This window comes from Dipteris shenzhenensis, chromosome 23 (assembly GCF_047967505.1).
Source record: "Dipteris shenzhenensis isolate YYH24624 ecotype China chromosome 23, Dip_SZ_1.0, whole genome shotgun sequence".
Taxonomy (NCBI): Eukaryota; Viridiplantae; Streptophyta; class Polypodiopsida; order Gleicheniales; family Dipteridaceae; genus Dipteris; species Dipteris shenzhenensis.
In genome coordinates, this window is record NC_141618.1 from 29,868,855 (window position 1) to 29,896,558 (window position 27,704).

The 27,704-nt window shown below is 42.0% G+C and overlaps 1 protein-coding gene across 1 annotated transcript; it reads right to left on the minus strand.

The window, feature by feature from the left end:
• Window positions 1-1,849: 1,849 nt before the first annotated feature.
• Window positions 1,850-15,269, minus strand: LOC147887238 (UBX domain-containing protein). The gene is made up of 4 exons (XM_087394509.1): window positions 13,523-15,269; window positions 11,755-11,925; window positions 2,699-2,902; window positions 1,850-2,583 (listed from the first exon to the last, which is right to left on the minus strand). The coding sequence occupies exons 1-4, from the start codon at window positions 14,429-14,431 to the stop codon at window positions 2,350-2,352; spliced, it is 1,518 nt and encodes a 505-aa protein (XP_087250635.1). The 5' UTR covers window positions 14,432-15,269; the 3' UTR covers window positions 1,850-2,349.
• Between the last annotated feature and the right edge of the window lie 12,435 nt (window positions 15,270-27,704).

The window sequence follows — 27,704 nt, forward strand, 5'->3', positions numbered from 1 at the left end:
GGTGGAGTTTCAATCACATCATAGTCACAAGCTTAAAAATCAGACTCCATAATGCATAGCAAGGACTATAGCTACTATGGCATACCCATCGATGTCATCAATGCCCAAGGATCAACAATAAACAACGTTCTAATCCACACATCAAACCTAGTTAGAGTGTTGGTGGATAACTAGAAAGTCCCCTTGAATTGCATTGAGAAGAAGGGATACAACTGCCTTGATGACTATCTTGGACACTCCCAACGATTATCATAGAATCAACGATTCCACAACCTATTCAAAGCCCCCTCATATGGACACTTACTAGGCTAGAGATTGGATACTTAAGGAGGTGCAAGACCATTCTCTACAAACAAGATGAAATGGGAGGACATCAGGGATCCACTTGGCTTATCAAGACAAGCTATCTTTAATTCCCTTGAAGAAACATTTACCTACCAACACTCCATATCGATGGTCCATTTCATAAATGCAAGACTATGTACATGTAAGCACATCTGAGCTTACACTCATGTAAGCACATCTGAGCTTACACTTACTTTCAACCATTCCATGTCCACCAAGTCCTCTCGGCAACATTCTTGCAATAGACCTAAAATTACAAGACTCGCCACTTTTTTTAAGAACCCAACGGCTTGACAGCAAAATAGCTAAGATATGTGGTCCGGTAAATGCCAAATAATCTAGCAAGGCTTCACTTGTAGATACCTTGATATAATCTATTGTGGAATAACTCACTAAGACATGGCAACATCGATGGCAACTACTAATTGGGCCCATTTTGTTACAAATGAGGAGGAAGGCTAGAGTGCTCAATGTATTCCCATTGTGCAAGCTTCAATACAACACATGACATATACCATCGGTTTTCATGAAGGACTCATCCAAATTTTCACATACTTCCAAGATGAGTTCCCCATCTCTTAGAAGAAGGTAATTTAGCCTTTCGCTAAGGACATGTCGCTATTTCCTTAGGGAGAGTCTTCCTTTGGCATATATAAGTTATTACAAATTCCCCTAACAGCGAAACAATAAGCAATTTATGAGGCTAGGTCATGCACTTAGTTTCAGAGAAGATTGTTACTCATACGAGTCCTTGGACTTTCTTTTGCCTCTGATTGTGAACTTGGTTGCACTTTACCCAATTGAACCGGGAATGCAAAAAGCTTTGGTACAACAATGAACATAATAAGAAATGACAAGCCAATAGATACCTATTTTTTGTGCAAGCTTCACAAGATTGTGGATCACAAGCAGCGGCAATAGAGAGACCAGACTATGATAAACGACATCCTCTTTCCTGTTATGCCAACCGTCTTGCTCTGCATTAGCAACAATGCACAAGTCTTTATGATTAGGCTTCAAGTATCCAAGAAAGGGAAAACACTACAGAAGCTGAGATAGGTCATGCAAAAATTTAGGAAAAGAAGAGTGAGCCTACGCTCACAATCCTACACGAGAACCTAATTTCAGGAACCTTTGGCATCATCACACTTCAGAGCCATGACAAGCCCCCATTCAAAACTTCCCCGAGAGAGAGAGAGAGAGAGAGAACCATCCATGACAACTCTTGCCTTCTCCATCTCTTAAGACGGTCATCAGCAAAATTACCTATGACAGCAAGCGAGGTCGACATCCCCCAGCACAATAGAAGATCGTTGGCCACATTATGCATTGTGCCAACAGTAAATGAGCTATAACAAGGTCGTTGATAATCGAAATCAACAGGGTAATACAAATATCCTCTTAAGCTGTTGCTCAATTACCCCCCACCATGAAATATCACTGGCAATTCCATCCAGCTCTCTATTCGTCATTTATGACGCAGAAAAAGCAATTTATAATTTGGTACTCACTATAACAATTACAGACAGATGTTGGGCCCAAAGCCCCTGGGCATATGAAGAATCAGTGAACCAGTTGGCTTAAAATATAAAAGACACCTCAAGCAAGATTCTTGTATCCAGAGGAAGAACCACATGAAATTTTTTCCTGAAGGAAAATTGAAACAACTTGCACATATAGCCGATCTTTCAGCTTTGACAATTCTACATGATACTTAATCGATGACTAGGGCTGCACACTTCAAACAATGTTCTATTAGCACACAACAAGAATGCAAGCTTGCCTGACCTTGCCACATATATTCCTAAGACTACTCAGTCCACATATATTCCTTAGACTACCCAGTGATGGCACAAGAAAAACTCTCTTGATGGCATCAAAGTAAATTCTGCCACTTCATTTTATGCAACATTTTTTTAAATGGGCAGAACAAAATACAGGACACAATTGAACCAAATTACCACTGCAAAATGGTGAGGTTGTATCACAGCATAAACTCAAAACCTAACCGTCCTCAACCTGGACATAGAGACTTGCTCGGGGATGCAGGCCTGCATCCTTCAAAGAAATCCCAAACTTATCAGTACCATAGACAACACGAGGGAAGTTCGACACAAGCTTATAGTTTGTGGCATCAAAGCTATGCAATGAATCAACATAATCATAGACGGATGAGATTGTTGCAGAGCAGGAGAATCTGCGTTCTCTCCGTTCACCATTTGGAAAGCGTATTAGCACCTTCAGGGACAAAAACAATATTTTTCAGCAAAAAGAACTAAACATTTAATAAATGAATATGTTGAAGTGCTATTTAATTATAAAAATCATACTGAAAGGCATGGCTGTTTCATACCTCTGTAACATTTGGACCCTTCTCAGGCTCAGACCCCAAAGCCAAGGCCTTTTCCTGCCTCCTCTGCTGTATTGCAGCCTCCCTTTGTGCAGCTTCTTGGGCAGCTCGTGCAGCAGTCTCTTCCTCCTCCTTACGCTTACGCTCAGCCTCTGCTGCCTCAAATGCCAGGCGCTCTGCTTCTTCTCGCCTCCGGCGCTCCCTCTCCTGCACCACGAGCCAGATTGAAAACCAAAAGAAAACAAGCACCATTACAGAAGCAATCAAAAGGCCAAGTTCACTTTCTGAAAAGCAAAAATAATGTTATACATGCAGCAGTGGTTCCTACAGTAGATGTTGTATGCCCAGTGATAGAAAAACATCAACCCACACGGACATACAAAATAGGTGCAACTCAAGCATGCACAGCTAACAAAACCTACAATGTTTTTTTTTAAACTACATATAAACACAGCAGTGAAAGCTCATCCTTGCAAACGGTATATATCGTCGTCAAAACTGAACTCGTTAAAGGATTTCATCACAGTTTGTATACATTTATGCATCACACAACAAACCAGTATGGAACAAAGAAAGAGAAAATACACACACTTTCTAATGTCTGGTGACCTTGACAGGAGATGTGATGTGGACGTACGTCGTAATGCTCGATTTATAAACTTTAAGGCAGCTTCTGGGTTTAGATTACCATTGATTTGTATGGGGCATGGAATTCAAGGTTAGATCAGCCAAAGGAGGCTTCATTATTAGTCATAAATGTTGCTGGTTAACTAAGTGATACATGCACCTTTATGTTCTGAACTTAAGACCTGTTGACATTGCGTTGGATTGCAGCTATTGATGTCTCTTGGTGATGTTCAATCATCTCCAAACACGAGTTTTCCTCCTAAGAGGTTGGCTAGGGATTTGAAAAACACGTATGTTCGAAGAAATGATAGAGAATGGCATGAGCATCATTGAGGGAAATCTTGATACAGATGCATTGCTTCAAAAATTATTCCATGTGTTTGCAGATTGCCTAGTTAGCTACCGGTAATACTTTATGGAAAGACCCTTTAGGCTTATTGCCACTTTCAGATTTTCATTTCTTAATGAACCAGATTATAAAGGCCCTACCTTTCCAAGTCAGCTTTGGTATTTTTTTCTGCCATCTTGATATACAAATAACGGAAGACAGCATCTTTTATGCCAGCTTAATATACAATAAAATCAGGGAAGAGTGATTAACATACCAAGTAAATCTCAAGCTTTACAAGTTATATACTAAGGCTTCTAGTATTCATTCATGGCAAACAGTTTGGAGTATTTGGGACATATTATAAGTTATCCATTGTAGAGTCCCCTCTAGGATCTAACCCTAAACACAGATCAAAACAGCAATCAGCAAAAAAATAAGACAATCGGCAGACGGATCACCTCCCAAACATTCCCGAGCGAGCTACAAATCAGACTGCAACAAGCCAATGCCTGTAGCTCTGCCACCAGAACTCATTCCCAAGGAGCCTTCGGCACTTCTCCTCCTCCACCATGTAGGTGGCAGAAGCCTTGTCTCTCGACCCAGACTAGACCATCCAGTAATGTGTGCACACTGAATGAATACACAATAGCCTTGGCCACTCTTATATAAAAGAGCATCTTGCTTTATTAAGCGTCCCTTACCAAGGCTACTCTTGTTTAGAAGAGCATCTTGCTTTATTAAGCATCCCTTACTACATTTAGCCAAATGGCCAAATGGCCCTTGTAACATTAAGATTTCAAGCTCCACGAGTACATGGCCCTAGAGCCATTGCCTGACATTACATGTGGGATTGCGATGTTCCAATCTTATAACTTCTACAGATGATTTGTGAGGTCATCTTGTTAAAATTTGTTAGTGGCATCATGGACATGCAATATGATGCAAAACAAATGTAGGACTGTGCCGTAAAAGAGTTAGTTCAAATAAATTTGCCACATCCATGCTGTGACTTTATGGACAAATGTTCAGCTCTCTCTCTCTCTCTCTCTCTCTCTCTCTCTCTCTCTCTCTCTCAAATTTGCTACATCCATGCTGTGACTTTATGGACAAATTGTTCAGAAAGCTCTCTCTCTCTCTCTCTCTCTCTCAGCATATTGGGTGAGAAGGTCAGCTCGTACTTAGCCTTCTCACCATACGAAACCCACAAAGCACACCAAAATGATTCCAACCATTGCACTATAAGGCAACTTCTCATCTCCCACCGTTGCAAAGAGACAACCCCAGGTCGGATATTGCTGGTTGCCAATGCCAGCCCAATGGCACCCAGCAAGCGAATGCAAATCGCTGTAACTTTCATATGGCACCTACAAAGTTCCAGTGCCCAACTCTCCAAATGGGAAGACGAATAAGTAGACAAGGCTGAAAAATTGAAGGGGTAGAGTGCCGGGGAGTGCAGACCTTGGAGAGAAAGATTGGAAAAGAGAGGGGATTCACCCCCCCACCTGTGAGCCTCCATATAAGGACACGGGGGATGTTGCCAGTAGCATAGAAGGGGTCCTAAGAGAAGCTGCCATTAGGGCTGATCAAAGAACGCCTGAAGGAAGAGCCACGTGGGTAGAAAGAAGGGCTGCCATGGTGGCAGATCTTAGAAAGAACAGAGGCAAGGAGCGGCTTCCATGCAGGCAGTATGTCAAGCTACCACAAAGGCAGCACATAGGACCAGATGTGGCTGATGCAGCAGATATGGTGGAGGGACCTTCAACAGGCACTAGAGGCTGGTCGGCCTGACAAGGGCCTAAATGTGGGCCGTGACTGAGCAACAGGTTGGTCATTCATTAGCCGGCTGATGGGTTGCCAGCAGGCAGTAGAGAGAGAGAGAGAAAGAGAGAGAGAGAGAGAGAGAGAGAGAGAGAGAGAGAGAGAGAGAGGGGCCTAAATGTGGGCCGTGACTGAGCAACAGGTTGGTCATTCATTAGCCCGCTGATGGGTTGCCAGTAGGCAGTATAAAAGGTCCAATCGGCCTGTTCTGGGTTGGTCCAGCACTAGGCTGGTTGGCCACAATAGCAAGGCCTTTGCCTCCATTTCAGGTCATCACCAATGCATCCAGCATTGCTAATAACGCAGTCTTGATGCAACAAGGCAGAGTTATTGCATTTGACAGAGATAAATATCTGGTTTATAACAAAGAGATCTTACAATTGTATCATGATACTACACGTCGAAACCTCCATATATATACCTTCATCTTACAGAATAATATTTTTTTTATAGAACAAGCAAAAGAACAAAGGAAAAAAGTGAGGACAAAATAACGAGTAAATGAGAAAATAAAAATTAAAAAAACTTCGTAAGCAAAGCTACACTTATGTTCTCATCATTACCAAAGCATAAGCTGCCATCTGGGTTTTGAAAGTTTCCAGAACCTCCATGGTTAAAAACGACCACCACTCCATAAAAGTTGCAGTACCCGGACATCTTGTCGCAGTACTTTCAACATCAGATGTGAACAGGATCATCATTTTTACCTAGTTATTGTTTTAAGTGGGAGGGGATGTCATAATCCATGACTAATTCCTTTCATAAACCTTAAGGCTTATGGATGGTTCCAAGAATGGACACTTGTAGAAGGGTATGCCCTCTCAACAGCTTACTTACCAAGAGGCATAACCCTTCACAAGGCAAAGAAAATGCTCATAATCCATGACTAATTCCTTTCATCAACCTTAGACTTATGGATGGTTCAAAGAATAGACAATTGTAGAAGGGTAAGCCCTTTCAACAGGACACTTACCAAGAGCCACAGCCCTTCACAAGGCGCCCAACCAAGAGGTACAACCCTTCCAGAAAGGCATGCATCTTATGAAGGCATGCTCATATGCATACATTGTAATATACCCTCTCATCCAAGAATCGACCCTTTACAAAAGGACACCCTCTTCATGCAGAGACCCTTTGGGGCAAAAACCACTGTTGGAAATGCATAGGTCACCTCCCCTTTTGTAAGACCCCAAAATGAGGAGAGCATTGGGGATGTGAAGCTGAGGTTTGAGGGAATGCCACATGCGCAGCATCCTGGCTGCTATGTGGGCAACAGTCAGACAACAAGAAGAGAGAGAGGGGACTGCCACATGGGCAGCACCTCACTGCAATTAATTAGGGCGTCATCACATGCGCAGCCATACCAGGGCCTGGAGGGTGGGCCAGGAGGCGATATGGATGGCAACACATGGCAGGGGTTATCCCGAGGTATAGGTGCAGAATCTCATAGTGCCCAGAAACGGCATTTCAGGGCACCCGAAACAGTTCGCCGTTTCAGCGCTGTTTCTGAAACCAGAAATGGCGTTTCTGACAGGCCCAAAAAAAAGTCTTTTTTTTTTTTGGGCCGGGGGGGGGGGGGGGGGGGGGGTTGGGGGGCGCCTTTTGCAGTGCCTCTGGAATAGTGCCTCTGGAATTTAGCCAAGGAAATGTATATATAGAGCAGCAATGTAAGAGCTTCTAGACACCAATGCTCAGCTGTATAAGCAAAAGTACCAGCACACACACACATCTGCCGCAACCATCAAGTAAGAAGGTAGAACCCCATCGGTGGGTAGGGCAGTTCTTGCTCTCCCTCTCCAGCCTCTCCTCTTGCTCTCCTCTCATCCTACAACCTCCCTCTCAGCCCACTACCCCTCCTCCTTGCTCTCCTCAGCCCTTGGCCTCTCCTCTCCAACCTCTCCTTCTTGCTCTCCTCTCCTCCTTGCTCTCCTCAGCCCGTGCCCTCTTCTCCTTGCTCTCTTCAGCCCTTGCCCTCTCCTCTCCTCCTTGTTGTCCTCTCAGGCCTTGTTGTATACAGTATGACATATGTATTAATAATTAATATATATAATATATTTTTTATTAACCTTGAAAACCGAAACTCAATTTCCCCCGTTTCTTCTAGTGACCGAAACTCCGAAACACCGTTTCCTGCCCGTTTCTGTTTCCCGTTTCCGAAACTCCTGGGAACTATAGTGCAGATATGGCAGGACTTGCAGCAGCAGGGTCAGCTACATGGAGGGGCTGGTTGGGCTAGTTGGCGCCAGCCAACCAGGCCAGATATGGAGCAGAACTAAGGGCTGGATCCCTGCCTTGAAGTGTGGGCCAAGGGCCCCGGGTGTTGAGAGCCCCACAGGTCAGTGGGGCCAGAGACAAAGTCGGCCAGCAGGTCAGCTGAGGCAGACCCTCTTTGGGTCGGTTTGGGGGAGGGGGTTGGCCATTATCCCCCTGCCTGGTTGGTTATTTTGGGCAGGCCTGGGGCCTGTATAAGGAGAGGCCATGGGCCTCATTTTGCATCCAGCAAGCGGCCACCAATTGACGAGGAAGGAGCAGCAAGAAGACCTCTACTTGGGCCTACATCCAGGAGGTGAAGAAGGGTCAGGGGAGCTGCAGACTTAGCTCAGGAGAGGCTGAAGCCTAGGCTGTATTCCAAGGCAGTAAGGTGCTGAGATCTGGACAAAGAGTCTACATAAGCTCGAGGTGAAGCACGCATGCTCAGAGATCTAGAGGTGCCAGGCATATAGTAGGAGGATCTTTTGGTATTGTATCCTGTCCAGTTTGTGGACGGACGGAAATATAAAGCATTGCTTCTATATTTTCCTCTGAGCACAATCTATTTGCTAGCCTGCACATACACATGAATGTTGTGAATCGATGAAGCTTGATTCCATAGTGAAACACTTTCGCATATAATTATGGGGCTATCTAAAAGTCTTCCGCTGCAGGAAACCCTCTACCCTCTGTGTGAGAGTTCACTTTTCTAATAATTTCTTCAAGTGTGCCTCTTCACTCTTATTATATGGATCACAAAACATTTCTTCATTCTACAAGTTTTTCAAAGGGCTCAACCTGATGATTGACGACCGATGCAGGACTCAGTGTTGTGCACTATCCAAGGGAAAGGCATACTACAGGCTGGTATCCAAGCTCTTTTTGCTGTGGTTAGTCAATTTTTTGAGCCACCCAATCTTTTTCCCAAGTGGGATCAGCTCAAGATGTCGATATATTGAGGATTCTCCATTTGGCAATTTCTCTTGTTAGAAATTGATCAAATATTTTCACACATTGATATGTTAATACACCCATACGCAGGTTGATACAGCTACAAATTTTGTATCTCTTGATTTCATGGTTATCCACAACCCATGGCATGGCTGCCTTTGTTGACAGCTCTGCAGCACTGCAGCCCACAGAAGTCGGTATATGACAAAGCACATCAAAAAACGCAGAGCTGACTTTTTAGTGGTCCAAAAGTCAAGACGTTTGACTTTGTGGCCAACGTTGACTTCTTCACCGACTTGGGCAAAGGTTGGCGTAGACCGGACAACCAGTCCACCTAGAGTGGTTCTCAGCCTATAAAAGACCATAAACCCTTCATTTGGGATCAGCCTCTACAACAGTTCAGCCCTCAGGCAGTAGAGATGTTATATTCTCTGAAAATTCTGCACATACAAATGCTGAATGTCAGATTCCAACCTCTTCAGATGATGTATTTGAGGGGATGCTTCCTATAGCATTTGGTTCCCCCGCTGAAAATCAGAATTTACAGCAACCTCCGCCAGCTCCACAAGTACAGATTCAGCCCCTAGCTGAATTGGTACAACCTCAGGGTGTGGATGAAGTTGTCAGGCAAGAAATTCAAGAGATACACGCAGCCAAAACAGTCCCGCATTGGTTGCTTCAGACTCTTAGAGAGAGTAGGATTGAAGCTCCATTGCCTGGCAGAACTCGTAGTGCAGTAAGGCACATGGAGGGAGCTCATTCAATTGAATCAGCTTATGCAGGTACTCTTCTTGATGAGGAGGAGCCTGAGACATTTGAAGAAGCAAAAGATAATGTGCATTGGATGAATGCCATGCACGATGAGTTGCAACCCATTAATAAAAATCAGTCTTGGGATGTTGTGGATTTGCCACCAAGTAAAAATGCCATAGGTACACGTTGGGTTTTCAAAGTCAAAAGAAAGCCAGATGGGTCCGCTGATCGGTACAAGGCAAGGCTGGTTGCAAAAGGATATGCTCAAAAAAAGGGCATAGATTATAAGGAGACTTTTGCTCCTACATCCAGGATGACAACCATCAGGTCTATTATAGCCATGGCTACGAATTTTGAATGGAATGTTCATCAATTGGACATTAAAACAGCTTTCCTTAATGGAGACTTGTTGGAAGAGGTTTATGTCAAACAACCTCCGGGCTTTCAAATTTCAGAAAATGCACTTCAGGTATGCAAGCTGAATAAAGCTTTGTATGGGCTGAAACAAGCCCCACGTGCATGTTATGCCAAAATTGATGCCTTTCTGACCAGCAAGGGGCTGCACAATAGTCCAACTGAGAGCACCCTCTACATCAAGAAGAATGGGGGGGATATTCTGGTCATCATTCTTTATGTAGATGACATGCTGCTCACTGGATCAAATGAGGAAATAATTGCAGATTTCAAGGCCCAATTGAAAGCTACATTTGATATGTCAGACTTGGGCTTGTTACATTTCTTTTTGGGGATCCAGTTTATTCAAGAGAAATGTGGCATTGTTATGTCTCAATCCAAGTATGTTCAAAAGCTCGTGGACAGATTCAAGATGCATGATTGCAAGCCTATGTCCACTCCCATGGAGCCAAGGCTGAAGCTTACAATGCATGATGCGGGTGAATCAATTGATGTCACACTCTATAGTCATGCTGTTGGATGCCTCACTTATCTCTGCAATACACGACCTGATATTCAGTTTTCAGTTTCTCAGGTGAGCAGGTATATGCACAGCCCAAAGATTATGCATTGGCAGGCTGTAAAACGCATCTTCCGTTACTTGCAAGGTACAAAGTCTTTTGGCTTGATGTTTCTCAGGGGGGGTGACTTACAGATGCATGCTTACAGTGACTATTGGGCTGGAGACTATGATACTAGGCAGTCCACCAGTGGGAATTGTTTCTTTCTAGGACATGCTTGCATTTCTTAGTTGAGCAAGAAACAGTCTACAGTGGCTTATCTCCTTCATGTGAAGCTGAGTACAGGGCAGCTTTCACAGCGACAGTTGAATGTGTTTGGCTGCGTCGTTTATTTGATGATCTTCATCTTTCATTGGAGGGTCCTTCTCCGATTCTCACTGATAGTTGGAGTGCTATAGCAGTGGCAAAGAATCCTGTGTTTCATGCTCGCACGAAGCACATTGAGGTTCACTATCACTATGTCAGAGAGAAGTTGCATGCAGGAGAGATCAGTATGATCTATGTGTCAACACATGACAATGTTGCAGACATCTTCACCAAACCACTTCCACATGAAAAGTTTGAGGCATTTCGTAGTGCCCTGAACTTATATCCTTTTGGTGATTGATCATTTCCTTGTACATGACATTGGCACTGCAAGGGGGTGTTAGAATTATTATTATAATTCAGCAGTGACCAATGTAATGTAATAAGTAGGTTAGGGGCACTTTTCCCTCTTTTAGAGGTTTTTCTCCCTAACCACAATTAGTTCACTAACTACGGTTAGTGAAGGATAAGGTTTTGTCACTTAGACAAAACCCATCCCACTTCTTGTAATAGTCACTTCTTTAGTGAAGGATAAGGTTTTGTCACTTAGACAAAACCCATCCCACTTCTTGTAATAGTCACTTCTTCTATTGCAAGCACTACGTTCAGCTCTCTTGCTTCCTGCTCTCTCACTCTCTCATTTCTAACAAGTAATAGGTGACATAGGATCCATAAGTTACAAGACTTGTGAGAAACAAGATAATTAAACTGCTAACTGTGTAGATCTATGCATCTGTAAGGTACTTGTGATACGCTTCAAGGATCACCTGAATTACAAACTAACACATTCTCCAACCTATTGGTTTGTTGCCTTAGCCACTCACCCGAAGTATAGCAAATTTTAGAGGTTACCAAGTTAGTTGCTAGATAATAAACATCAAAAAATATCTGCAACATGAAACCTTTGAAAGTAGATCATTCAACCCCATCAGTTCCTAAACCAATTAAAAAGAGAGAAAACCTACAGTTGAACAAAACCTAGCAAAATTGAAGCATAAAGCTACACAGGAAGAAGAGAAAAAGCATCGACAGCAAAGTCAAGACCATACTTGATCCGCTTGTAGGGCAGCTTGGTATGCAGCATCCTGTTCCTCACGTAAGCGCCTATTCAACTGCCTCTCTTCTTCTTCAATTCTTGCTGCAACAAGTGATGTGCCCTGTTCCTCCACAACTTTCTGTAGAGCAGAAACAAGGTCGCCACTTGACTTTGGTCCTTCCAGCTGCCAAAATGAAACATGCAACTGATTAATTACGACACCACAACAATGGCAAACCCAACATTGAAAATTGTCTGAAGTTTTTACTCCCCTATACACTTGCATTTTTTACCATTTCCAAAACAGTACGAGTAACAAGCAAGCCCAGTACATAATAGGCATCGACCACAGCAAAGTCCATCGGCAACAATGGACAATAGGTAATATACCTTTGATCCTTCACCGTATATTGTATATACACAACATTCACTCATTCATAAAACACATCTGAATTAACATATAGCTTTCTATTGTTCATGATGTCTCTACTCCACTCACTCTGTCATTCCAGTACTCAGGGGCCATTCACATTCACGGCTCTGGGAGCTGCCATCACTGTTTTTTTTGTATTATCACCCACATGATACTGGAAGGCAAATGTCATCTTGGCTATCTTGTACGTTAACAGGATATATATACCTTTGTAAGACTAGAATAAGTCCAATCATACAAATTTAGAATTTTTGTTAACAGGATACATATTCAGTATATCCTTTTGAGAACACTCCTATATTTTTTGGATGATTAGAAACTCCTTTCCTTCTGCCACAAACAGAACAAGCTACCCTCACCTCAAATAATTAATTGACTCTCCCAGTAGTTTTCACACCATATTAACCATGGGACATTGCGCAATACGGAACATATATGTGTTCCAAAAGCCCTCACTCATTTATATTTGAAAAAGGTTTACATGCCAGTCAGTATCCGATATGCATCTCATGCAGCTAGACAGTTCCTCTTGTACGTATTCAGGAAATGCAGATTGAACTAATTTTTAGGGGAGTATTGGTCTTTGGCTTCCTCCTTTTTTTTCAAGTGTATTCTTGGCATCCTCTGAAAATTCCTACAGTCCCAAGTCAAATGGTTGCATCCCCCACAAATTAAAGAGGAGTTTTGGCGTTACTAGGGCCAAAAGGTGCCAAAAAAGGGGCCGGACTTGCACAAGAGTATGTAAACACGGGAGGGAGGAAAGGAAGGTGCACAGTATGCCCCCAACCAAAACACTGTACAGTATAGCAAGAAGAGTCAAGAAGAGTTTATACTCAGTGTTTGCAATGCTTCTGCATGCATGGAGCCATGGATGTACCAAAGGTGAGATTCCTCAGAGAAACAAACTTCAATATCCACAACCCAAAGATTTCAATCGTGGTAGGGAGTAATCCTGATTCAAAATATCCCAAATCCTTTCAAACTGAACACCGTACTCTATGCAAAGTCTTGTAACTCCGTTACAGATACATCTATTTTAAATAGAATACACGGTGAACAAACCCCTAGAGGATAAATGCAATTAGCGTTAACATTTACCGGGCATCCTGTCACACGCTTTGGAAAAATATCCTCTTACACCAGTTACGTGACTTCTATGTAAGAACACACAAATCACTATAGGATTTCACCAAGATTTTGGAGATTTGATCGAAAGTATTTCAGGAAAGGTGTCACCCGTAGTTCACCATTAGGGTTACTCTTTTCCAATTCACTGATTGCTTCAAAACTAGTCAAACAATAGTACATGCAAATGGAACCCAAAGTGGAAAGAGGCAGGAAGGGAAACCTGCTGCAGAAGAGCAACTCTCTGATTGGCAGAAGCCATGACGACTGCGCAGAAAGGAAACGTTGAAGCTTTGAGGCTGTTGGACATTCGAAATCCTTCACTGGCCCTTACATTGCCGCCCCAGGCCACAAAGTTTTCGTTCACGAATTGCACCACTAACTCAGAGCAGAGAGTACGCTCGCAGAAGAGGGGGGAGTTCTCGTGGTCGGGAGAGTGCAGGTACACGAAGAGGAACTTGAATTCCTCGCGAGCTCTTCGAAGAGCGTCCATGAAACTGGTAGTTTGGAAAGAAGGATGATAGTTACCATACTCTCGCTCAAAATTTCGCAAGAAAGATAGGGCCTCGGCAGCCCCAGAAGAGAGGGGCAGGAGAGGGGCTGCGCCCTCATCTCTGCGTCTTGCACCTCCCTCTGCGTTGCTCTGAGCTCCCCATCCAAGCGCTCCCAGAGAATGCGTCAAGATCCCTCCCGCAATCCACATTCCAAGACCAAAAGCCCCATACATCACATTGTAGCTTCCCCTTATCACAGAAAACGGCAACGTGACTGCTCTCCACACCAATCCTGGTCCGGCTTGATTCGCAACGATCGCCTCAGATGCTCGATTCGCCTCCATGGCCCTTGAATCTGCTTGAATTCCAACAGAGGAAGGCCTAGAAATACCAGAACCGGAAGGACCTAAATTGACATCCGATCGGTTCCTGTCGCCAGCAGCAGCCGACCTTCCGACGTCGGGTTCGAAGAAGGCCTGATCGGGGGGGATTCCACCGTCAGCCATGGAACTCACAGCGCGGTCGAGGTCCCAGCCATAGGCCTCAAGGATCTGGGAGCAGAGGGAAGAGTCGTGCAAGCCGGTGACGGCCTGGAAATGGGCGACCTTATCATCGTTGTCACGCGAGCCTTGAACCATTACGGACCTAGCTACGAAGCTCTCGGCCGGAATGCAGAGAGATCTCTGAGAGGATGGAAGGAATTTCTGTGCGTGCTCGATGCAATCGGCAGCAGCAACTCCTCTACCGATTTCTTCGCCGATGTCGAAGGCGATGAATCTCGAGACTCTCTCTCGATCGAAATCTCTTTGCTGCGCTGCTGCTCTCTCTACCTGCTTGTACGCGCGCCCTCTTCTTCTGTCTTTCAGCCCGCCACGATTTCTGCTCCGTCTCTCTCGCTTTTCTTCGTCTCCTTCTTCTTCTCCTTCTTTTGTACGTGCGAGCTCTCTCCTTCTTCTTCTCTCTGTCTCCTTCTCCCTCGACCGTCTCCCTCTCTCCCTTTCTACCTCTCCTTGCTCCTCCTTCTCCTCCTCTCTGTCCCCTCCCCTTCTCTCTCCGTTATTTTACCCCTTTCTACCTCTCCTTTCTCCTGCAAATCTCTCTGCAGCCTCTCTCTCTCTCTCTCTCTCTCTCTCCGCCGTAATTTTCCCCCCTTCCTACCTCTCCTTTCTCCTGCAAATCTGTCTGCAGCCTCTCTGCCAAGCCTGCAAGCCCTGTCCCCGCGCCCAATCTCTCTTCTGCCTCCTCTTTTGACCCGCTCTCTGCCGAAAAACTGTCTGCGCCCTCTCTCGCTCTCTTTCTCTTTCTGCCCGAGTCTCCCGGGTCTCCTCCCGATTCCTGCCACACGTTACGTGATGCTGCGCGAGGATGAGGAATCGAGATCCCGACGCCTGTACCGCCGATGTGCTCTACAACCGCAGCTTCTTTCGTGCTGTCGCCTCCAACATCATCATCATCACTCAGCAACGCCGGCTCGCCTTTAGCTACGGCAAATGGCGTTCATTACATGTACCACATTAACTTAAAACGTTTTGTTTGATTTTCTAAAATGTTATCCTTTGAGGTTGACCTACACAAAGCTACAGCTGAAAAAAGCTAACCAACAATTTCCCTCAAAAAAGCTAACCAACAATTTCCCTCAAAAAAGCTAACCAACGATTTCACCCGCCCCTCCCCGACCGTCCATAGAGGAGGAAATAGAATTGGAGGATGGCCACAAGGTGTCGTGGTTCACACTGCCCAATGGTCATCAAGGTGCTACTTTTATTCACCAACATTAGCGCGCTGTTGGAGGAGACGAAATAGGCCAATTGTGTAGTAGTTGGAGGAGCTGGCCATGGAGTCAGCGGCCTCCACGTGGGAATGTTTTTTGAGCATAGAGGATGGTTGCCCAGTCGGTAAGAAACTGTTGAATCATTAGCGCCAACAACGGCACGAAGAGCTCCTCTTAAAGTGCATTCTCGAATGCAATGGCCTCGGGCAGAACTCCAACAAAAAAGCAAGGCTAGCAATTTGCAATTTTGTAGACACTCACTTTGCAATAGCAAGCTACAAGTGTGAAGCTAGAAATGTTAACTTGGAAGTGTAATCCTATCAACAAGGAGATCTCTCCGAAATGGTTGTTTGCTAGGTCTTTGTTAAAAGCCCTCTTCATTCCATTAGTCTACTAGTTGGGGCTTATCCCTCTATTGGTCACATTTCTACATCTACTATTGCTCGTATTTTCCTTGATCATTAGTCAATAGGTTGTAATAGCAAAGCCAGAAGAAGCAGATGAGCAAAAGCTCAACCAACAAGAAAGCATAGAGCAAGGGAATTAGAGGAGGAGCCCAGTATGTCAATTGGTTATGCAAAATAGGTGGGATATAGGCTTACATATGTCAATTGGCTATGCAAAATAGGTGGGATATAGGGTAATTAGTGGAAAATAGGCTTAGGTGGTAGTAAAAGCCTAATGTAGTTTGGGATTTTCACTAATTAATCAGATTGTTTGGAAGTAAGACCTAAGGGTATGTCCAAGGTAAGGTGTCAACCGGATGTCTAGACTTGGGTCTCTGATACTTTTAATAAAAGCATAGAGGTACTCTTGGTGGTCTAAACCAAGGGTAGTTTAATGCCTCTCACTCTCAAGTTAGGTGGTGCATGGTTCTTATAAATTGCTTTATAGGATCAAAATATAAAAATAAAGGGCCTAAGCCTAGCCTTACCATTCTCTCTAGACTTTCACTTGCCTTCTCATAGGGGCCAACACATGGACATGGTGGTAATTCACACAGGTGAGTAATTCTTTTAAACAAAGAAAGAAAGAATCCACATGTCTAGCTCTTTCCCTTTGGTTTTTTGGCACATGATCGTCCTTTTGAAAGGATGCGAAGGAAGGGGGGGGTGTGGAACAGACCAATGGCAAGTATATTTGCGTTAGCATTATGTTCAAATCAAATATATAAGATGACTACTCTCAAGGAAGAAAGGTGGGCCTTAATAACCACGTTGCACTAAAGAAGGGCCTACCTCATCATATGGTAAAGGGTGGAAAGCCACACAAATATAAGCAAGGGTTCCTACTTCACACAAAACTCTAACTAAAGGCCTTTCCTACTTGACATTCTTCTCTGCTTATGTTTCCTACTTCGCATAACTCTCTAACTAAAGGCCTTTATGCTTGACATTCTTCTCTACTAATGTTTCCTTAATGGTCTCTCTACTAACGTTTCCCCTAATTGGATTTTATGAATGTCTTCAAGGGCTCGCTTGATACCCTTAAGAATACATTCTATGCTAATATGCATATCACTCTTGTTCTCAACGCACTCTTGGAAAGTCTTCCACGATGGTGCCATACTCTTTGTGTCTTTGTCCACCATATATTCTTGTTGTCGTATTCAAATGTGTAAGAAAATGAGTTGTGTGGAAGAATCATGTTTTAATCCAATATTTAATTCAATTGCCACTAATTTATGGTTAGAATTGTAGTCGGACTAACGATTTTGTGGGGGCTTGCTCATAGCCACAAATTCAATGCTTCTTCGAACAAACCACTCTTGTTGCAAAAGTAACATTCATAAAAATACATTGCAATATATTTTACACCCTAAATATCCCTTGAGCTATGTTGTATTGTCTCATAAGTTTCTCTATGTAGTTAAGGTTCACTATGACTTTTGGTCAACGTGGAACTTGTGTAGTTAAGGTTCACTATGACTTTTTGTCAACATGGATTTTGTGTACACATGCTTTGTATGGTTTTCATGAGTGACTAAGTAGTTTCCAAACATGTGTGTGTGTGTGTGTGCGTGTGGAAGACGAGACAACTCCTTTGCATAGTGGAATGATGAAAGAGCAATGACAATGGAAAAGAGAGAGAAACTTATAAAATTAAGGAAGAGTTTGAACAAGTAGGTAAAAAACCTACTAATTTTTATAAAAAGTACACAAGAGTTTTGATAAGAAAGGAAAAATGTTTATGCAAAAAATATTAAGCTTGAAGAAGTCCTAGTAAGTGCTACTTTTATTGAAGAGGGGAGTATGCATACCTGCCACCATCCAACAAGGAAAACACGATGAGAACCAGTTAATTGGGAAGACAAGTGTCATAAACACCCCTCCCTTAACCACCAATAAAAATAAACCCTTAACCACCAACTTACTAAGCTAGATGTAAAAACTTATTAGTACTAAGTTATATGGAGTAATTGTATGATCAGGAGAAGTGTATAGGATAAAGGAAATTAAGAAAAATAGAGATATGGGGGTGAAAAAGTGAAGGTACAATGAAGACACAAACATTAGCAAATTCCAAAAAATGAATAAGAAATTAAGCTTTTTGGACAAAATTATAGTCATGATAACATAAAATTTAGGGAAATTAAGATAAAATACAATAAAAAGGAAGAAATTAAGGAAAATTAATAAAAAGCAAAGAAATAAGAAATCTATGGAGAAAAAGGAAAATTAAGAAATTAAGTGGATGCAAAAGAAAAAGGAGAATAGTTAGTCTGTGTGTGTGTGTGTGCACGCACGCGTGTGCGATTCAACATGCTTTATATCATCTTCATGGTTAATAAGATCGTTTGGTCTTGCGGTAGGATCATGACAAAATATTCTAACTATGTGCATGGTTTATATTCAAGCAAGAAAATGTAGGGAATTGTTTGCATGCATGTTTTTTTTTTAATTGTTAAGAATGGAAACGCTTAGGTGAAAACCTTTACATACATAGATGAGGTCTATGCCAAAAATATCAAGTGCATTTCAAGGATCTTGTTAGGTAAAAAATTAGTCATCTTAGTTGTTATGCAAATATACGATCCTCTTATGTCCATGTTGGGCCCTCAAGCCAATAGTTTAGGAAGAGTAGGATGCCTTGGAAGAATTGGCACTTCTAGCTCATGGGAAAGGATCAAAGATAGGGAAGAGAGGACCCTAATTGGCCAATACTTGGATGAACTAAGAGGGACCTCGAGTCAATAACAGGAAAGACACTTTGATCTAACATTGCACGAAAGAAATAAATTCCAAAGAAATTAACTCCCTTTAACACCATCATACACTCAGGCCAAAACTTGGTTATACCCATTATCCCAAAAAAGGGAGAAATTTGACTATTCTCTTTTTTGGAAGCTCTCAAAATTTCATTAATGTGAGTCACAACCTCTAACATATGCATTAACGCTTGATCAATCATAAACTCTGAAACCAGAAGGTAATTATCTTCCACACAAATTTACCACTTAATCAATTGGAGAAGAAGAACACAATCACACCACGAAAACGACAACAGACTGGGTACAATGTCCCCCCCTTAGATGAGTGGCCCATGCTTCCTCATCTAGAGTATTTATGATATTTCATAAAAGCACCAAGGAGCCAAAATTATCCCTCTCTTCCAAAATGAGGGATTTGCTTTACATAGCCATCTTAGGACCCAAAAATGAATTATGTCCACTCCAAAATATATTGCTCAAACTTGCAATAATAAAGCAAATACAAAATTGGCCCATGGCCATATATAATGCACTGTGCGACACCTCGATCGGTACCCTCGCACTAACTCCAATCCTCGCTATGAGTCCATCACCTGTACTCAAGCCACCAATTACATTCGTTATTAACAATCGATTGAACGAGTCACCGAATCAATCGATCCTAACATAACAGCGCTCAAAGCACAATAATCAAGCACAATACCAATAACACTAGCGACATCAGTATTAACATGAAATCACCCACAATACCGACCATCTAGTAGGGCAAAACACAAGCTAGTCAGGCGTCCCCAACTAACCACACAAAGTATCCACTAGGACCCTCGCTGCATCCGGTACGCTCCTATGGAGGACTTTGCCATAGTCACACTTGACTAAAATAATAATGTCCAAAGCAAGATATATCGGAAATATAATTTTCGTAACATCCATCTTGCTTGGATTGCAACTGACCTCAGTTGCGTGTTTGATATAGGAACTAATGAGGTTTAGAAACGTTCGAAAGAACCACTCAGGCATCCACTAAGCATCATCTCTCGAATGATTCTTAAATTTGAGCAAGTATTTAATATAGACATTTCCTTTTTGGGTCGAGGTCTGTTGATGATCAATAATGCATTCGAGTTTTAGAATTTCTTCTTCATCAACAATCAATGGAGCCTCTTCATAGACAGGATGAATAGGTAAATATCCTTTGAAGGGCTTTAGGAGGCTGATATGGAAAGCATTATGTATTTTCCAATTATCAGGTAATTCAAGCCTATAAGCTAGATCATTGATTTTCTGAATCACCTTGAATGGTCCATAAAAACGTGGCGACATTTTGATTACTGGTCATTTCTCAACACTCTTCAATGTTCTTTTCTCAATCCGAACAAGTACATAATCACCTTCTTTAAAAAGCATGTGTTTCTGTTTCTTATTAGCTTGTTTTGTGTACTTCTCTTGAGCGATTGCAATGGCTTCTCGAACCTCTTTGAGAATATTTTGATAGTCATGTGTAAATGCATCTGCTGCCTCCACTCTATGGGTCAATCGTGTGATAGGAATAGGTAACACCTTCCCATAGATAATCTCAAAGGGGGCTCTTCCAGTTGCAGAATGAGGAGTATTATTATAAGCAAACCATAAGAGATGAATGTATTTGTCCCAAGTCTTTGGTTGACTTCCCGTATAAGCTCTTATCATATCTAGAATAGTACTGTTTGTAACTTCAGTTTGTCCATTCAATTCTGGATGAAAAGCTAATGAGAAATCTAACTTAGTGCCTAGATTATAAAATAATGCAGTCCCGAAATTACTGCAAACTTCGAATCTCGATTGGACACTATAATCTTTGGCAAGCCATGATGAACAAAGATATGCTTGATGAATAAATGTGTAGCTTGTTGAGCTGTTAAAGTCTTCTTGCATGGGATGAAATAAGCTTGCTTACTAAAGCGATCTACTATTGTCCATATCATATCATTTTGATTTGCTATAGTAGGAAAACCTGTTATGAAATCCATGGATATTTGTTCCCAAGGTTGCGTAGGAATTGGCAAAGGCATTAGCAATCCTGGGGTCTTTCCTTTGTAACTCTTAATCTTATGGCAAGTGATGCATTCGGCTACAAACTTAGCCACATCTTTTCTTATAGTAGGCCAATGAAATTTCCTTGCTATCACTCGTAAAGTGGCAGTCACTCCCCTATGTCCCAAATATGGTGGTTGGTGCATTTCCTCCATTACAGTTTGTCTAAAGGGTCGAGTGATGCATAATTTCTTTTGATAAAAGAGGTATCCATCATTGCATGAATAGTCCAATGCACGATTCCAATTATTATTCTCTAATTTGTTCCATATATCGGAAAAGTCTAGATCCCCTTGATAAGAATTCTTCATACCTTCGAAAGGCTGGGTCTGTACAGCAGTCATGTGATTAATGCTTGGCTTTCTACTAAGAGCATTAGCAACTACATTTTCTTTTCTAGGTTGATACTGAATCATGGGCTAAAAACTCTGTATAAATGATGCCCACTTGATGTGCCTATCGGATATTAGTGGCTGAGTCAACAAATGCTTGATACTTTGTTGATCGGTTTTGATAAGAAACTCAGCTCCCATCAAATAATGTTTCCACATTCGTAAGGCATGCACAACAATGGTTAATTCTTTATCATATGTGCTATAATTGCATTCTGCTGGTTTTAATTTTCAACTCTCATATGCTATTGGATGACCATCTTGCATAAGTACAGCTCCAATTCCATATCCACTAGCATTGGTTACAACTACAAAGAATGGTCTAAAGAAATTGGGTAGTTGCAACACAGGAGCTTGTGTGAGAGGTTCTTTCAAAGCTGTAAAATATTTATCTTGGCACTCGGTCCATAAGAAATGTTTAGCTTTTCTAAGAAGGTCTGTTAACAATGGATATGCAATGTATGCAAAATTCTTGACGAACTTTCTATAAAAGCTACACAATCCCAAGAATGATCTTACTTCATGTATATCTTGGGGTTTAGGCCATGTGACTATGCACTCAATCTTCTTTGGATCTACTCGAATCCCATCGGCGGATACAATGTGACCCAAATACTCTATCTGATCTTGGAAGAAACTACTCTTTTTAGGATTTATGTACAATTGATTTTCTTTCAAGAGTGAAAAAACTAGCTTTAGATGTTCCTTATGCTCCTCAATGTCTTTGATAAACACCAGAATATCATCGAAAAATACTACCACACAGTGTTGGTGTTTAAGAAAGATTCGGTTCATCATTCTACTAAAAGTAGCTAGAGCATTAGTTAGCCCAAAAGGCATAACTAGGAACTCATAATATCCCATTTGAGTTCTAAAGGCGGTCTTGTATATATCCTCTTCTACCATATGAACTTGATGTTCCTTATGCTCCTCAATGTCTTTGCTAAACACCAGAATATCTTTAAAAAAAATACTACCACAAAGTGTTGGTGTTTAAGAAAGATTCGGTTCATCATTCTACTAAAAGTAGCTGGAGCATTAGTTAGCCCAAAAGGCATAACTAGGAACTCATAATATCCCATTTGAGTTCTAAAGGTAGTCTTGTATATATCCTCTTCTACCATACGAACTTGATGATAGCCAGCGGATTTGAGATCTATCTTACTGAAGACCTTGGCCCCTTTCAATTTGTCCAAAAGATCATCAATCTTAGGGATTGGATATTTGTTCTTCACTGTGATTTTGTTTAGTGCACGATAGTCTATGCACATTTGATAGGTTCCATTTTTCTTAACTAATAAGACAGATGCTCCATAAGGAGAACTGCTGGGTCTTATCAATCCTCTCTCTATCAGTTCCTCCACTTGCTTTTGAATTTCCTTTTGTTCTAGCTGATTGACTTTATAAGGAGCTTTGCAAGGTGGAGTATTGCCCGGTAGGATTTCTATCCTATGATCTTCAGGTTTGGAACATGGTAGTCTAGGTGGCAAATCCTCAAAGAAACAATCAAAAAATTGAGAAAGAAACTTTTGGTGTGTAGGCTTAGTGTTTGGCTGAGTAGCCATTACCGTATTCACCAAAATTAAATATGTCTTCTCACGTTTTCTAATTGCTCTTTTGGCTTATGTGTGGTTGAGTAAAGGACTGATCTCAGGTCTCATTGAGCTTTTCAGACAAATTTCTTGTCTGTCCTTCTCAATCCACATATGATGTGAATCGTAATCTATCTTAGGATTATATTGATGCCTCCATGGCATTCCTAAGATGATGTCCATTCCCTGTAGGGGTGCCACTAGAAAGTCTCGTGAATCCTTGTAGGGTTTGATTGAAATTTCAAGATTCTTGACTTCTCTAGTGCAATTGTAGTGCAATTGTACTTTGTCTTGGTAAAAGCAGCTTTGCCCTTATAGTTAGATGGGAAAGACTCTAGGTTTAGCTTTGCTAAGGCTCTTTCCAAAATGAAATCATGTCAACTTCTTTGCCATTAATGAAACCTTTCATTTTTAGAAGAGCATGACAATTATACTTACCTCCCTCTTGCTTGGTTGCTTCGTCGTCAATCATGTGCACTTTCGCCGTCGGGGTCTTCTTTCTTTCGAGACACTTAGTGGCTATGTGTCTCACCTTGTTGCACTTGAAATAACTTATTTCTTTCTTTGGAAAATTTCCAGCATTTGACTTCGAAGAAGAATCTGTCTTCTATGGAACAAAACCATTTTTAGATTTAGATGGACTTTTTATCAAATCTCTTTTTCTTATGGAAGGGTACATGCTGTTCCAAATCTTTCCCTTCCTTTGGGATCCCATTCTTCCTCTCACAATTCATTGCAAGAGAAATCACAGAGTTCAAGCAAGGATGAAACATGTTAATCTCGGTTCTCAACTTAGATTTTAGACCTGCCACATACTTCCTGCGTTGATCTTGGTCATTAACTTTCTCTAAGGACTGTAATTGGATCAACATTTGCCAAAATCTATCAGTATATGTGGAGATTATTTGCTTATCGAACTGCCTAAAAGTATCCCACTGTTGTCTAGCTTTTGCTTTGAAATGTGAGGGAAGGAAATCTCCCTTGATGAGCTTTTGAAAGGACTTCCAAGATTTTGGTCGCCTTTTACTGTGCTTAGTGATGTTCCACCAAAGTGCAGCACTCTCTACTAAATGATTTGCAACACATTTAATATTGTCTTCTTCAGAGAATTTCTCCCCTGAAAAATAATCATCTAGTTGACTGATCCAAGATAAGACAGTGCATGCTTCTTTCTTTCCATCGAAATTTTGAAATGAGAAAGCTTTTCTATTTATCTTACTCTCTTTTCTCGAATTATGTGCTCTCAGTGTGGCTTTGACTATCCTGATAATAGGATCATCGTTGGAATCATCGTCAAATGACTCATCGTCAGGTGAATGCCTCTTCCTTTTCTTACCATTGATTTTCTTCTCCAATCTCTCCCTATGCTCACACTCATCGGCCAACTATGCCTGAAGTGCATCTAACTGCTCTTGAAGCGTGAGTGGTTGTGGCTAATGCGCCATGATAATGCAGTAAATACAAATAAAGCAAAGCGGAGAAAAATAAGGATACTAAGTGTATGAAAAATTAAATGGATGAAAAAGTGTGATTCGAGTGTATGGTAAGAAATGGATGGCGGAAGATGCTAAGTGTATGAAATATAAAGCAAAAGAAATCACTTATCTCGCTCTTTGATCGGAAGTAGAAAAGAATAGAGTGGGAGATATGTGACTGTTGATGTCGCTTGTAGTCGTCTTTGTGCTCGACCGCTCTCCAATTAATTGCATGGTGATTTCATGGGTCCAAATCGCCTTCTTGATTCAAGCTTTCTCAAATTTTGCTTTGCTCTTTTTTCTTTCTTTCATTTTTTCTCTTTTTTTTCCTTTTTCTTTTGTACGCCTTTCTTGGTCGGTAGAATGGCCTTGCACTTTTATTGCAGATTGCCAATAAAATGTCTTCACTTCTTCTTCTTTTTTTTTTTGGTAAATAAAACCTTGAGCTCTCTCTTTAAATATAGAGGGCAGTGAGGGCTTGACGACTGCTCTGACTCCAAAAGTGCAAAATTCCAAACTCAAATTCTGCACTGCGTGTGGACCTTTTTTTTTCTTTGTGGGGGGAATATTGCAAGAAGGCTGACCACTGGCTGCTGACGACAAGGCCAATGAAGGTAAAGAGGAAAAGGCTGCTGCAAAAACTGTTTCCCCAATGGCGGCGGTGCGGTGCAATAGAATCTGCACAGTGTCAGGGTCTACGGATTCCTATTCGCCGCGATGGCAGAGGACTAGAGGCTTTAGTGGGCTGGGTTTGGAGTTCAAGATGGCATGTAGGCCAAAGTCCTGTAGGCGGCTATAGGTTCGCAGACGGGTGCATGTAATGGGAGGCTCCTGGTAGGTCTGCAGTGGGCACGCAAAGATGTAGTAGAAAAGTGCGCGAGGTGGAATTCAAGGTTGCTAGAGTATTAAAGGCAGCATGGCTGCACTGCACACTTATCCTTTAATGCAAGGCTATGAAAATGATGCGGGTTGGCGCATGGAGGGCTGGAGGCGATGGGTTGAGTTTTTCGACGCCCAAGATAGAGAGGAGGGTAATTCATGGTCTTCGTTGCAGTCTACAAGAGGCTATTGGGGCCTTGGTGGTAGATGAGCCTACGCACGTCAGACTCAGATGAATAGGAACTTATGCAGCTGAGGGGAATTAGATATATTGCAATTATAGCTTGTGCGTTGCTTGGTGCAAACTTCGAAGCGTATTCGTCCAAGACTAAAGTGAGACTTTAGTCTTTTTAGTATAAAATAAGGGATCTTTAGACTCCTTTTGAGCTACAGAGCTTTAAGAATGACATAGCCAACGGGGTTCCAAAACACAAGCGTGGGTACATCCCTCGATGCACACTATCTCTCCCCCACAAACTCTATTTCTACATATGTGTCACGTAGTCCTCTTTCTTTCAATTTCCACATGAGGGAGCTTCTCTTTAATTCCTTCACAAGGGCGTGACCAAAGCTCTGATACCACTGAAACCAGAAGGTAATTATCTTCCACACAAATTCACCATTTAGTCAATTGGAGAAGAAGAACATGATCACACCACGAAAACGATAGCAGACTGGGTACAATCTCCCCCCCTAGATGAGTGGCTCACGCTTCCTCATCTAGAGTATTTATGATACTTCATAAAAGCACTAAGGAGCCAAAATTATCCCTCTCTTCCAAAAGGAGGGATTTGCTTTACATAGCCATCTTAGGGCCCAAAAATGAATTATGTCCACTCCAAAATATATTGCTCAAACTTGCAATAATAAAGCAAATACAAAATTGGCCCATGGCCATATATAATGCGCTGTGCGACAGCTCGATCGGTACCCTCCCAACTTCAATCCTCGCTATGAGTTCCATGACCTGTACTCAAGCCGCCAATTACATTAGTTATTAACAATCGATTGAACAAATCACCAAATCAATCGATCCCAACATAATTGCGCTCAAAGCACAATAATCAAGCATAACACCAATAACACTAGTGACATCAGTATTAACATGGAATCACCCACAATACCAACCATCTAGCATGGTAAAACACAAGCTAGTCAGGCGTCCCCAACTAACCACACAAAGTATCTACTAGGACCCCTGCCGCGTCCGGTGCACTCCTATGGAGTACTTTGCCATAGTCACACTTGACTAAAATAATAATGTCCAAAGCAAGATATATCAGAAATGTAATTTCTATAACAAACTCTATTGCACCATCTTGTCAACATCACCTCCATGAGCATGATCCATCAATCCACATGGAAATCATCATCCAATGGTAGATATAAAAATTATGTGTATGGCACTATGCATGCCTATTCTCATGTGCTTGCATAGTGCATTAGGCAATCCTCCACCTTGTGAGTGATATTGCAAGGTAACATACATGGGTTCTCTCTCATGAGTCACAAGGGTAAAATCCCATTAAACTAGTATAAGCATACACATCATCATGCTCGCACCAATCCCATGTATTCCCTTACTCACCTGCAATCAGCTGGAAACAAGGGCTACCCTACCTCATAGACATTGGCAAATCCAATCCTCTTTCCACTAAATGGCAAAACATATGTAGCCACATATTAACATATTTTGACAAATATTAGTGTTCAAAAGAAATATGAGTGCATACCATCCATGTTGGCACTTTGTGTTACAAAGTCCATATCACGTATTTGACAGGGTAGACTATATGCAAGTGCATTAGCCATGCTAATCTGGATTCTACTCAATGCAACCATGTCTTAGCACCCTTTAGGCAGAGTTGAGGACCTCATGATGGAAAATCCTCATGCACATAATACATACCTACATAACATCATCACTCTAACCCACTCTTCATCCTTGAATGCAATGGCAAACTAACCACATAAGTCAAGGAGTCCTCTTAACTCTTCTTACACTCAGTAGCCAACACATGGCATTTAAGAAAAGCCATCAATTAATTACCCACAAAATAAGGTGCCTTATTGCATAGCAAAAGTCAAGTGTACCCCATATGTGCTATCATAAAATGTAAGAGAGCACATCCCATAACACCACCTGCCCCATGAGTGCATAAACTCTATTGTTATTACATCAGACATAATCGTGGAAGCCTGAGACTTGAATCTGGCGAGGTAGGAAACCAGAGGGCTTGACAGCACCTGTAGTTAGAAGGGAATTTGAGGGTTGGCTTTCTAGGCCTAGGCTTTAATGAGAGATGCAAATGGGAGCCCATGACAGGGCTTGTACAGTAAGGTCTCTTATGGGACACATGGCATCAAGCTAAGATCCATTTGGCAAATGTTGGGTTAAGGGGATGTTTCTAGAGAGAGAGAGAGCTCCATCTTGGAAGAAAAGAGAGCAAAGGAACTCAAGGAGGGTTCATGTAAAGTGATAGCAAGAGAATTATAGAAATTAAGGCTAGATGGGACA